We start from the raw sequence: 13,454 nt of genomic DNA, 5'->3' as shown, positions 1-13,454 counted from the left end.
CTAGAATAAACAACTTAGAGAAGAATGTAAATGACTTAATGGAGCTGAAAAACAACAAAACAACACAGAAACTTTGTGAAGCAAACCTAAGTTACAATAGCTGAATCAACCAAGCAAAAAAAAGGATATCAGAGATTGAAGATAAACTCAGTGAAATAAAGTGAGAAGGCAAGATTAGAGAAAAAAAGAGAGAAAAGGAATGAACAAAGCCTCTAAGAAATACGTGATTATGTGAAAAGACCTAATCTACGTTTGATAAGTGTTCCTGAATGTGATGGAGAGAATGAATCCAAGCTGGAAAACACTCTTCAGGATATTATCCAGGAGGCTTCCCCAACCTAGCAAGACAGGACAATATTAAAGTCCAGGAAATGAAGAGAACACCACAAAGATATTCCTCAAGAAGAGCAACCACAAAGCACATAAACATTAGATTCAGAAAGGTTAAAATGAAGGAAAAATGCTAAGGGCAACCATAGAGAAAGGTCAGGTTATCCACAAAGAGAAGCTCATCAGACTCACAGCAGATCTCTCCACAGAAACCCTACCAGCCAGTAGAGAGTAGGGGCTGATAATCAACATCCTTAAAGAAAAGAACTTTCAACCTAGAATTTCATATCCAGCCAAACTAAGTTTCATAAGTGAAGGAGAAATAAAGTCCTTTACAAACAAGAAGTTGCTCAGAAATTTCATCACCACCAGGCCTGCCTTACAAGAGCTTCTGAAAGAAGCACTAAACATAGAATGGAACAACTACTACCAGCCACTCCAAAAATGTACCAAATGGTAAAGACCATCAAAACAATGAAGAAACTGCATCAACTAATGGCCAAAACAATCAGCTAGCATCAAAATGGCAGGATCAAATTCATACATAACAATATTAACCTTAAGTGTAAATGGGATAAATGTCCCAATCAAATGACACAGACTGGCAAATTCTATAAGAAGTCAAAACACATCAGTGTGCTGTATCCAAGAATCCCATCTTATGTGCAAGGACACACATAGGCTAAAAATAAAGGGATGGAAGAAGATTTACCAAGCAAATGGAGAGGAAAAAAAAAAAAGGAAAAATAAGTAGGAGTTGCAATTTAAGTCTGTGATAAAATAGACTTTAAACCAACAAAGATCAAAAGAGACAAGGGCATTACCTAATGGTAAAAGAATCAATGCAAAAAGAAGAGCTAACAATCCTAAATATATACCTACCCAATAAAGGAGTACCCAGATACATAAAGCATTCTTAATGACCTACAAAGAGACTTAGACTCCCACACAAAATAGTGGGAAACATTAACACTCCACTGCCAATATTAGACAGAACAACAAAACAGAAAATTAACAAGGATATCCAGGACTTGAACTCAGATCTGGACCTAGCGGACCTAATAGACATTTACGGAACTATTCACCCCAAATCCACAGAATATACATTCTTCTCAGCAGCACATCACACCTACTCTAAAATTGACCAAATAATTGGAAGTAAATCACTCCTCAGCAAATGCAAAAGAATGGAAATCATAACAAACAGTCTCTTAGACCACAGTGCAATCAAATTAGTACTCAGGATTAAGAAACAGAACCACAACTTCATAGAAACTGAACAGCTGGCTCTTGAATGTTGACTGGATAAACAATGAAATGAAGGCAGAAATAAAGATGTTCTTCGAAACCAATGAGAACGAAGACACAACATACCAGAATCTCTGGGACACATTTAAAGCAGCAGGAAAATTGATAGCAATAAATGCACACATGAGAAGCAAGGAAGATCTAAAATCAAAACTCTTATCATCAAAATTGAAAGAACTAGAGGAGCAAGATAAAAAAAAAACTCAAAAGTTAGCAGAAGACAAGAAATAACTAAGATCAGAGCAGAACTGAAGGAGATAGAGACACAAAAAACCCTTTAAAAAAAATCAATAAATCCAGGAGCTGGTTTTTTTAAAAGATCAACAAAATAGACAGACTGCTAGCCAGATTAATAAAAAAGAAAAGAAAGAAGAATCAAATAGTTGCAATAAAAAACAATAAAGGGGATATCACCACAGATTCTACAGAAATACAAACTACTATCAGAGATTACTATGAATAACTGTGCTCACAAACCAGTAAACCTGGGACACTTGCACCCTTCCAAGCCTAAATTAGGAAGAAGTTGAAACCCTGAATAGACCAATAACAAGGGCTGAAGTTGAGGCAGCAATTAGTAGCCTACTAACCAAAAAAAGCACAGGTCCAGATGGGTTCACAACTGAATTCTACCAGATGTACAAAGAGGAGCTGGTACCATTCCTTCTGAAACTATTCCAACCAATCCAAAAAGAGGGAAGCCTTCCAAATCGTTTTATGAGAACATCATCCTGATACCAAAACCCAGCAGAGACTCAACAAGAAAAGAAAACTTCAGGCCAATATCCATGATGAACATAGATGCAAAAATCTTCAATAAAATACTGGCAAACTGATTGCAACAGCACATCAAAAAGCTTATCCATCATGATCAAGTAGGCTTCATCCCAGGAATGCAAGGCTGGTTCAACTTACCCAAGTCTATAAATGTAATTCACTACATAAACAGAAAAAAAAGACAAAAACCACATGATTATCTCAATAGATGCAGAGAAGACCTTCGACAAAATTCAACAGCACTTTGTGCTAAAAACTGAGTAAACTAGGTATCAAAGGAATATATCTCAAAATAATAAAAGCTATTTATGACAAACCTACAGCAAATATCATACCGAATGGGCAAAAACTAGAAGCATTCCCTTTGAAATCAGGCACTAGACAAGGATGCCCTCTGTCACCACTCCTGTTTAATATAGTATTGGAAGCTCTAGCCAGAGCGATCAGGCAAGAAAAAGAAATAGGAAAGGAGGAAGTCAATTCCTCAATTAGGAAAGAAGGAAGTCAAATTGTCTCTATTTACAGATGGTATGATTGTATATTTAGAAGACCCCATCATCTCAGTCCAAAATCTGAATCTGATAAGCAACTTCAGCAATGTCTCAGGATAGAAAATCAATGTGCAGAAATAACAAGCATTCCTATACACCAGTAACAGATGTAAAGAGAGCCAAATCAAGAACAACCTGCCATTCAGCTACGAAGAGAATAAAATACCTAGGAATACAACTGAAGAAGGATGTAAAGGACCTCTTCAAGGAGAACTACAAACCACCACTTAAGGAAATAAGAGAGGACACAAACAGGTGGAAAAACATTCCATGCTCATGTTTAGGAAGAATCAATACTGTGAAAATCGCCAAACTACCCAAAGTAATTTATAGATTCAATGCTGTCCCCATCAAGCTACCTATAACCCTCTTCACAGAACTGGAAAAACCACCTTAAACTTCCTATGGAACCAAAAGAGAGCCCACATAGCCAAATCAATTCTAAGCAAAAATAATAGGCTGTAGGCATCATGCTACCTGACTTCAAACTATACTACATGTCTAAAGTAATCAAAACAGCATGGTACTGGTACCAAAACAGGGATATAGATCAATGGAGGAGAACAGAGGCCTCGGAGGCAATGCCACACATCCACAACCATCTGATCTTTGACAAACCTCACAAAAACAAGCAATGGGGAAAGGATTCCCTGTTTAATAAATGGTGTTGGGAAAACTGGCTAGCCACATGCAGAAAGCAGAAACTGGACCCCTTCCTGACACCTTACACTAAAATTAACTCTAGATGGATTAAAGACTTAAGCATAAGACCTAACATCATTTAAAACCTTAGAGGAAAACCTAGGCAAAACCATTCAGGACATAGGCATAGGCAAGGACTTCATGACTAAAACACCAAAAGCATTGGCAACAAAAGCCAAAATAGACAAATCAGATCAAATTAAACTCCAGAGCTTCTGTACAGCAAAAGAAACAATCATTAAAGTGAACCGGCAACCAACAGAATGGGAAAAAATTTTTGCAATCTACCCATCTGACAAAGGGCTAATATCCAGAATCTACAAAGAACTAAAACAGATTTACAAGAAAAAAAAAAAAAAAAAAAAAACTAACAAACCCATTCAAATGTGAGTGAAGGACATGAACAGACACTTTTCAAAAGAAGACATACATGAGGCCAACAAACATGAAAAAATGCTCATCATCACTGGTCATTAGAGAAATACAAATCAAAACCACATTGAGGTATCATCTCATGCCAGTTAGAATGGCGATCATTAAAAAAAATCTGGAGACAACCTTTGCTGGAGAGGATGTGGAGAAATAGGAACACTGTTACACTGTTGGTGGGAATGTAAATTAGTTCAACCATTGTGGAAGACAGTGTGACGATTCCTCAAGGATCTAGAAATAGAAAGTCCATTTGACCCAGCAATCCCATTACTGGGTTTATATCCTAATTATTATAAATCATTCTATTATAAAGACACATGCACACAAATGTTCATTGCAGCACTGTTTACAATAGCAGAGACCTGCTATTGTAACCAACTCAAATGCCCATCAATAATAGACTGGACAAGGAAAATGTGGCACATATACACCATGGAATACTACACAGCCATAAAAAATGATGAGTTTGTGTCCTTTGTAGGGACATGGATGAATCTGGAAACCATCATTCTCAGCAAACTGACACAAGAACAGAAAATCAAACACCACCTGTTCTCACTCATTGACAGATGTTGAACGATGAGAACACATGGACACAGGGAGGGGAGCATCACACACTGGGGTCTGTGAAGGGGGACTAGGACAGGGACTGGGAGGGGGGTAGGGAGTTGGGGAGGGATAACATGGGGAGAAATGTCAGATATAGGTGACAGGGGAGATGGAGGCAGCAAACCATATTGCCATGTATTTACCTATGCAACAATCCTGCATGTTCTGCACATGTACCCCAGAACCTAAAGTGCAATAAAATATGTATATAAAATAAATAAAATTTAAAAAAGAAGAAATAGACAACCCAAATAGCCTATATCTATGAAAAAGAAATTGAATATGTAGTTAAAAACCTTGACTCAAAGGAAATATCAAGCCTAATATTCTACCGCACTTTTAAGGAAGAAGTAATATCCATTCTACATAAAATCTTCCAGGATATTAAAGAGAAATATCCAACTTATTCTATAAAGCCAACATTATGCTGATATTAAAACCAGAAAAAAGACATTATAAGAAAACTACTAATTTTTCTCATATAGACAAGAATGTTAAAAATCTTTTATGAAATTTTAGTATATAACAAAGATAACACATCATGACCAAGTGAGGTTTCTACCAGAAATGCAAGGTTGGTTCACCTTTGAAACTTAACCAATGTAATTCCCAATATTAACAGACTGTAAAAGAAAAATTATATGATCATCTCAGCTAGATACTGAAACAGCATTTGGCAAAATACATCTCTCCCCATTCCTGTTAAAACTCTCCGCACACTAGGAATGGAGAGAAACTTTCTAAGCCATATAAAGGTCATCTATGAATAAAGTAAATTAACATAATACTTAATAGTGAAAGTCTGAATTCTTTCCTTCTATTATCAGGTACAAGGCAAGGATGTCTGTTCTCATCACTTCTATTCAACATTGTACTAGAGATTATAGCCATTGCAATAAGCACAATAGAGAGATAAACAGCATGCAGATCTGAAACTATAATGGAAAAACTATACATTTTTAAAAGACACTTATTTAAAAAGAGCAAGCCTAAAACTAGAAGGAAATATTTGCAAAAACATGCATGTAGCAAAGGTTTCATCTAAAATATATGAAGAACTTTTACAATGTCATTAAAAAAAAGTCAACAACCCAATTTAAGAAGTAGGCAAAAGATCTAACAATATATTTCCCATAAAAAGATATATGCATGGCGACTAAGAATTGGAAAAGATGTGAACCTCATAATGAAAATGCAAATTAAAACCATAATAAGATACTAATATATACCCATTAGGTTAGCTAAAAATAAAAAAGACTGACCATTCTAAGTCTGGGGAAGATGTGGAGGAAAGAAAACTCATATGCTGCTGGTGGAAATGTAAAATGGGACAATCGTTTTGGAAAACAATTTGTCTATTTCTCAGAAACTTAAACATACAACTACTATAAGACACAGTTATTTCACTCATAGGTATTATCCAAGAGAAAAGAAAGTATATATCCAAAGACTTGTACACAAATGTTCATATTATCTTTGCCAGAAATTGGAAACAACCTAAATGCCCTTCAACAGGTAAATAGATCAACAAATTATAGGCTAACCATACAATTGAATACTATTCAGCAATAAAAAGGAATGAACTATTGATGCACTTAAAAACATTAATGAATCTTAAAATAATCATGCTGAGTTAAAGAAACCAGATTTTAGAAAGAGAACTCACTATTATTTATATAAAATTCAAAAAATTCCATGCCAATCTTTAGTGACAGAAAGCAGACAAACATTTGCCTGTCGGAGGGCCAGAATCATGACAAAACTTGGGGTAATGAGGATGTGCATTCTCTTGATTGCAGTGTTATTTTCCCAGGTGTGTATTTGTCAAAATTTGTCTCATTAAATTGTGCACTTTGAATATGTGTATATTATATTATGCTAATTAGACTTTACTAAAGCTATAAAGATATTGTAAAACATGGTGACTTTTCAAAAAGGCTTGTAAAGGAAAGAAGAGGAAATGATAGAAGTCAAACTAAATAGATAATGGTAAATAGCTGTTCCTTACCTTTTTAATTACTAAGGGATTCTCACTGGAAGTTTTGAAGCACTCTTTGATTTTTCTACTGGGCTCTGAAATGAAATTGACAAAAAATGTATTTAGATTAAACTGAAAAAGAATTTATGTCACATGATATATATGTCAATTGCTGAAATAGATGAGAGTATTTCTGACTTTAAATTAAGGTCAATTCAGGAATTTGGTTATAAATATTAGGAAATTTGCAAGTAAAATTGCATTATAATAACATAAAGTATTTGCATTTAAAAAGCAGTTCTGTGCCCAAGATGATGATATAAGAACACATGGCAAATGCTTTCTTTATCTGGTTAAACTGATTTAAAAAGTATACATTTTAGTGCAAGATATATTTTTCTCTGTTTCCTGTCCATATAAATGTCAATTTCTCTAATTAAAGAGAATTTATATGTGTTATTTGCCCTTTAAACAGAAAGATGGTTTGTATTGAATTACAATTACATTCTTTATTTTCTTTTTTCTTTGAACAACCTCTCAACCCTACCCATTTCATACTCAGTCATATAACTAAATCCCCCTAAATTACCCTAAAACCACTTAAAGTTTTACTTAATTTCCCTTTACATCAATTTATAGATAAAAGATGACCTTAGCCTATATCTAGTATTAGAAATCTTATTAGGTGGTGACATCTGATTCCCATCAAAGGCCTCTTTCTTGCAAATGTAATTCTAAATTTCTAGGTTCTATAGTATAAAAAGGAACATGAGAAAGAAGGGAGAACAAGTGGGCTTTGACTCTTTAGTGGAAGAGAGGGAAGGGAAATTCTTGAAAGGATGAAATGATTTAAGTGTGAAGACCTTAGAATGGTATATGTTCACATAGTGAGTACTCTATAATTGGTCACTCTTACTGCTATCTTTAGATATATATTTTACATTATACCATTATAATTTTCACATATCCTGACAGTTTTAGTAATACCATGTAAATTGTATAGGGCAAGAGAAAGAGAAGAACTGGATATAATTTCTACCTTGAAGAATTCCTTTCTTCTATTTTACCTTGCCCTTTAGATTTTTCCACATTTTACCTTTGATCAACACCTTTTTCCTACAATTCAATAAAAATTAGTTAATTTAATTGTTTACTAAGGACCAGGCACTGTACTGGGACCTGAGGAAAAAGGAAGGATGACAAAAACACAGGAAGCAATAACACAGGGCCTGACTGTAAGGACATGACAGTCTTATGAGGACAATGTGAACATTCAGTGTCATTCCTATTGTGTTTTCTGTACTTGGTTTTTGTCTGACATAGTTTCCCTATCAGTGTTGGATCAACATTCATTTCTGGCATCTTTTAGCTAGTTTTATAGGGATTAGAGACTAGAACCACACCAAATATGTCTTGGATACGACTACTACTAATAGTAATAACATTCTTGACATTATTGTGCTACTGAAATTAGATTAGAAGAGTGAAAAAAATTTATGTCCCATACAGTGAGGAAACTTTATGGCCATGTAGAAGTCACTGCAGCTATTTTAGCATCATATGGACTCCCCACACCCTTGTTTACTGGAGCCATAAGGAAACATTTCATCAGTTCTAATTCAACTCACCAGAATGAGGCCGTGGGGGCACTTTGGCACTGGCTGGGGCTGGCGACACTCCTCTTACAGGGCTCTCCTGGCCTGCAGTGCTGGGAGGGTAACTGCATTTGGCAAATGGTACCCTGTTATTCTCTAAGTGGTTAGACTGGCCACCTCCCCAAAATGTTCCAAATGCATTCTCATCATCATTCACAGTACAGACGGGAATGTTATTCAAGCCTAGGTGAGTAAAGATTTTTTTTTAAAAAAAAAGGTCAAACAACCAGATAAGGTTTTTTGAAAGATTTTCTTTGAATCATCAACAATTTCCCAACCAAATATTATTTAATGTGTATAAAATGTTGGACTTCAGACTGTATGATCCGAAAAAAATTAAATTGTATTATGGACTCGTGCAATGTGGACATTCTTTGAAAGTCAGTGTAGCCAATTTTGTTTGCAATACATGCTTCCTTAAAATCTCTTGCCATTTTCTCAGTCTTGAGAACCAGACCCACATCTTTGATCTTGGTCTGGGATTCAAGTGGAGTAGACCCTTTTCTATCCCAGACAAATATCTCTCTTCCCAAAGCTTGGCAATGACTAAGAGGATTTGTGCTAGCTTTCTTCATTAATGTCAGATTTAATTTTTTTTTTAAGCATCCACAATGCCTAAATGTAACTAGGTCTTTAGAAGAGACACATTGGCTCCTGTTTTGTGCTGGCAGAAGATAAAAAGCTGTAGTAGCTGGAAATAGGAGGCAGGGTAAGGTAGATTGTGACAGAAGAAGGAAGGAGAAGTTGATATAAAAGGAACTCCCTCATACGAGAGATTTCTGGGTTCAATCACTATCCTAAAAATAGCTATTTGCTTTTGGTTTAAATATAGGATTTGGTTCAAATATTAAATTATAGACAGGTTTTCTTTACAATATCCATGCTAAACCATGTGGAATTGGACAGCTTGGGAAATGGGGGTGCGCTGGACATTGCTTTCTGTTCATCAGTGAGTTGTAAGAGGTAGTAAGAGGTGGCTGCTTTGTCTTCCCAGAAATTGCCAGGCAAGCTTCTGGATAGTGTTTTCTACAGTAGCTCATTTTTCCAAATCTTTCTCCAGTACCACAGGTTCACTTCATTCTTAATTGTTTTCTCAAGTAACATCAAAAGCATCTTTTCTGGCAACTCTGTCTGATATGTGCCCCATCACTCTCTGTCCCCTATGTGCTTTTATTTTTTCCATAGCATTTGTCACGTGTCATAATACATCTGTTTGCACATTGCATCTCTGAGCTGCATTAGAATGTAAAATTAAGCGATTTAAGATATAGATCTTAAATATACAATACAGAATGATCAAAATTTAAGATCTGCATCATAAATACACATTTAAGCCAATGTTTATTCAATAATTTGGAATATTAGAATATTTAACAAATTAGTTTTGGACTTACAGTTTAAAATGTTAAACTGAGTTTACATTTCTGGTGTTAAGTAGAACACTATGAAGATATTAAGTTGTTAAGCAGTAAAGAAATGGCTTAAATAATGTATCCATATTTGTAAGTATAATTTAACTTACAGGAGTTATTTACAGCTCAGTGAAAATTTGTTGAATATGTGAAATATTTAAAAAATCAAGTATTTAATGAATAAGTGCCATTTAAAGCTTTTAAAGGTATTTAACAAAGTTTGTAAATGGGACCAAATGTTAATCAAAGATTTCTCTCCCAGAAGTGAGTATTAAAATTTAGTAGATTTCTAAGGCAGACAAAAAACGTTGGAATGGAAAATTTTCTTTCAATTGAACATATATTACTATGAGCATGGCTTTGTGGTAGGCGTTATAGGAGAGCTGAAGACATTAAAATCAGTACCTTGCATGCAAATAGTTTTATAAGATAATTCAAAGCAAAATGTGAAATAAAATATAAAAGGAGGTATTTATCAAGTATTTTAAAGTATATAAAACCAGAAAAAATTATTCAGTTTAATACTATTTATTCTTCATAGGAAAAAAAGACAGTTTCAATTAAAAATTAAGTGTGAATTTTTGGGTTTTTTTCCACATGTAAGTGGTGAAAAACTGTGCCCTCAGGTTTGACCAAGACAATGTATTACAAGGCCATCTATGACTTCTTCTTTTTTTTTTTTTTGAAATGGAGTCTTGGCTCTGTTGCCCAGGTTCAAGTAATTCTCTGCCTCAGCCTCCCAAATAAGTGGAATTACAGGTACCCACCACCACACCCAGCTAATTATTTATTTATTTATTTATTTATTTATTTATTATTTAGTAGAGACAGGGTTTCACCATCTTGGCCAGGCTGGTCTTGAACTCCTGATCTCATGGTCGACCTGCCTTGGCCTCCCAAAGTGCTGGAATTACAGGCATGAGCCACCACGCCAGCTCATCTATGACTTCTTTACAGTGACATCTGTTTACTTCCCCTTGGCCTTCATTTTCCTAATATCCTTTAGGAATATGACTTTGCTAGTCTCCTAGCCATTTTCCTTGAATTTGTTTCCCTCTGCTGCTTCTCTCTGTGCTGCTTAGCTAGGCTTTCCTCACTCTACTCCAGGTTCAACCTTCTCTGCTCCTCTCTCTGTCCTGTCCCGTTCCTCATTCCATCCCACTTTGATGACTGACTCAGTCTCCTAACTGATCTCCCAATCTCTAATGAGGCTCTGCTTATCTTCCACTTTCTACAGTATCGCTAGAATGATTTTTTTAAAAATGAGATCAATTTCTCAAGGGCAGAGAACTATGAGACTGCTGATGTAGAATATAAATCCTGTTTCACGTCTGTCAGTAACTCTACAAATTTATCTGGATGCAATTTAAACTCCTTTCCTTTCATAATAATTTACCTAGCACCTCACATGTGGCAACCATTCCTTAGGAATTTGAGGGAAATTGTGAACAAAACAGACACACCTTCGTGGAGCTCACACCTTGGTGGAGGATGTTTGAAACTATTCAAATAATGATGAAAATAAGTATTTAGTCATAAGGTTTGGTAATTGCTGTAGTACACCCACCATCTACTTAGACATGCCTTCAGATCATAGGCACTCAGCTTCCCAGCTGCTACATGTGTCACTTACTAGCCAACTCCCCCAAATTTTTCAAATGCATTCTCATCATCATTCATAGTACAGATGGGAATGTTATTCAAGCCTAGGTGAGTAAAGTTACTTATGGCTCATTCTGAGTCCCTCTCTGGGAATAGCTCTTGGCTAAAGGGAGCTCTTGTACATGGTGAGAGCTTTTTTTGTTTTTTGAAATGGAGTTTTGCTCTTGTTGCCCAGGCTGGAGTACAATGGTGCAATCTCGACTTACGGCAACCTCCACCTCCCGGATTCAAGCGATTCTTCTGCCTTAGCCCCCCAAGTAGCTGGGATTACAGCCACCTGCCACCACGCCCAGCTAATTTTTGTATTTTAGTGGAGACAGGGTTTCACTATGTTGGCCAGGATGGTCTTAATCTCCTGACCTCGTGATCTGCCTGCCTCAGCCTCCCAAAGTATTGGGATTACAGGGGTGAGCCACTACGCTGGGCCACAGTGAGAGCTCTTGTACACAGTGAGTGGTTTGTGGGAATTACAAAGGCCCGGTCCCCTTACCTGAAATTGAGACACCTCTGAAGCTCCACTGCTCCTTATGAGATTGGCTGAGGTCCCTATTGTATCCGCAGTTTCACTTCCCCTTCTACCCAGTTCTGCTTCCTTCACTTACTGCTTTCTTATCAGTGTTGCTCCCAAAAGCACTTCCTAATAAAGCTCCTTCACACAAATCTCCAGCTTTGCTTCTATCTAAGACAATTGCTCTAAAGAAAAATATAGAGTACTATGAAAAAATGCCATAAGAAAATCTAATTTAGATTGAGGATATGAAGCCTGAAAAGTCTCTCTGAAGTAATATTTAAAACAAAATAACACAAATAATGAGGAGAGGTTTATGATGCGAGAGAAGATTATGTATGTAAATCCAGAGGTGGAAAGGGTTTGTGACATGTTCAAGCAACTTAGACAAGTCCACTGTGGCATATACATAATGAGGGAGGGCAGTTGATAGATGAGATCACATAATAGGGAACACTTTGGCCTATGTCAAAATTAACCACCTTATCCTAAATGCATGGGAAGCCTCTGAAGGATTTTGTGTAGGATAATAGTCTTTTTTTTTTTTTTTTTAAGAGGCAGGTCTTACTCTGTCACCCAAGCTGGAGTGCAGTGGCGCAGTCATAGCTCACTGCAGCCTTGAACTCCCAGGCTCAGGTGATCATCCTGTCCCAGATTCCTGAGAAGCTGAAACTACAGGTGCACCACCAACTCCTGACCTCAATCTGTCCTTCCACCTTGGCTTCCCAGAGTGTTGGGATTGCAGGTGTGAGCTACTGAGCCTGGCCTAAACAGTCAAATTTACATTTTAATATGACCTTTCTGGTTGTTCTGTGGAGAATGGACTGGAGAGAGGGCAAGAGTGGAAGTAAGGCTGTTATGAGGTTTACAAATTGCAAAGTAGTAGTCAAAGCAGGAGACAATAGTGGCCTAGAATGGAGCTGTGACAATAGCCATGGAGAGAAGTGCTTAATTTACAAAATATTTAGAAGGAAAATGACAAATCAAGTGAAGCATCACAAAGGGAAGAGAATGAGGGAGAGGAGTTAAAGAAGAACTTCAATTTACAGTACCATTTATTTGTTAGGATACAGTGGTTGGGGATCTTGTTTTGAAGGAAGATCAAGAGTTCAGTTTTGAAGAGCAAAGTTCAAGGTGCCCATGAGCTGTTCTGTGCATTACAAGTAGGCAGTTGAATATGCAGGTCTAAACCTTTAAAGAGGTGTCTGAGTCTAAGACACATATTTGAAAAATATTTGTCTTATGGATGGTATTTGAAACTTGTGAATGAACATATTTGCCTAGAGTCCCAGTACAGAATAAAGAGAAAATAGCCAAGGATTAAGCTGTGAGGGACTCCAACATTTACTGAAGAACCAAAATAAAGCTAGGAAGGAGAAGCTACAGGTAGAGGAAAAAAACTAAGAGCATATGTTGTCACAGAAGCTACATTTTTTTAAAAAATGTGAAGAAAGAGAGAGAGGAAGAGAGGGGTGGTTAGCTGTGTCAAATGCGGCTAAGAGGTCAATATGAGGATTGCAGTGTAGTGGA

General features: G+C 36.4%; 2 protein-coding genes across 3 annotated transcripts in view; one reads left to right on the top strand and one right to left on the bottom strand.

The window, feature by feature from the left end:
• TRMT10A (tRNA methyltransferase 10A) overlaps positions 1-13,454 on the top strand; it is a 131,091-nt gene that overhangs the window by 36,622 nt on the left and 81,015 nt on the right. The window lies entirely within an intron of this gene.
• C3H4orf17 (chromosome 3 C4orf17 homolog) overlaps positions 1-13,454 on the bottom strand; it is a 74,291-nt gene that overhangs the window by 15,459 nt on the left and 45,378 nt on the right. The window contains exons 3-4 of the mRNA XM_074396495.1: positions 8,316-8,525; positions 6,718-6,782 (exon numbers count right to left, since the gene is read on the bottom strand). Coding sequence (XP_074252596.1) covers positions 6,718-6,782; positions 8,316-8,525 — 275 coding nt within the window. The remainder of the gene's footprint in view (positions 1-6,717; positions 6,783-8,315; positions 8,526-13,454) is intronic.

This window comes from Saimiri boliviensis, chromosome 3 (genome assembly GCF_048565385.1).
Source record: "Saimiri boliviensis isolate mSaiBol1 chromosome 3, mSaiBol1.pri, whole genome shotgun sequence".
In the NCBI taxonomy this organism is placed as follows: domain Eukaryota; kingdom Metazoa; phylum Chordata; class Mammalia; order Primates; family Cebidae; genus Saimiri; species Saimiri boliviensis.
Note: the sequence above shows the minus strand (reverse complement) of the source record. Positions and strands in the feature narration are given on the sequence as shown.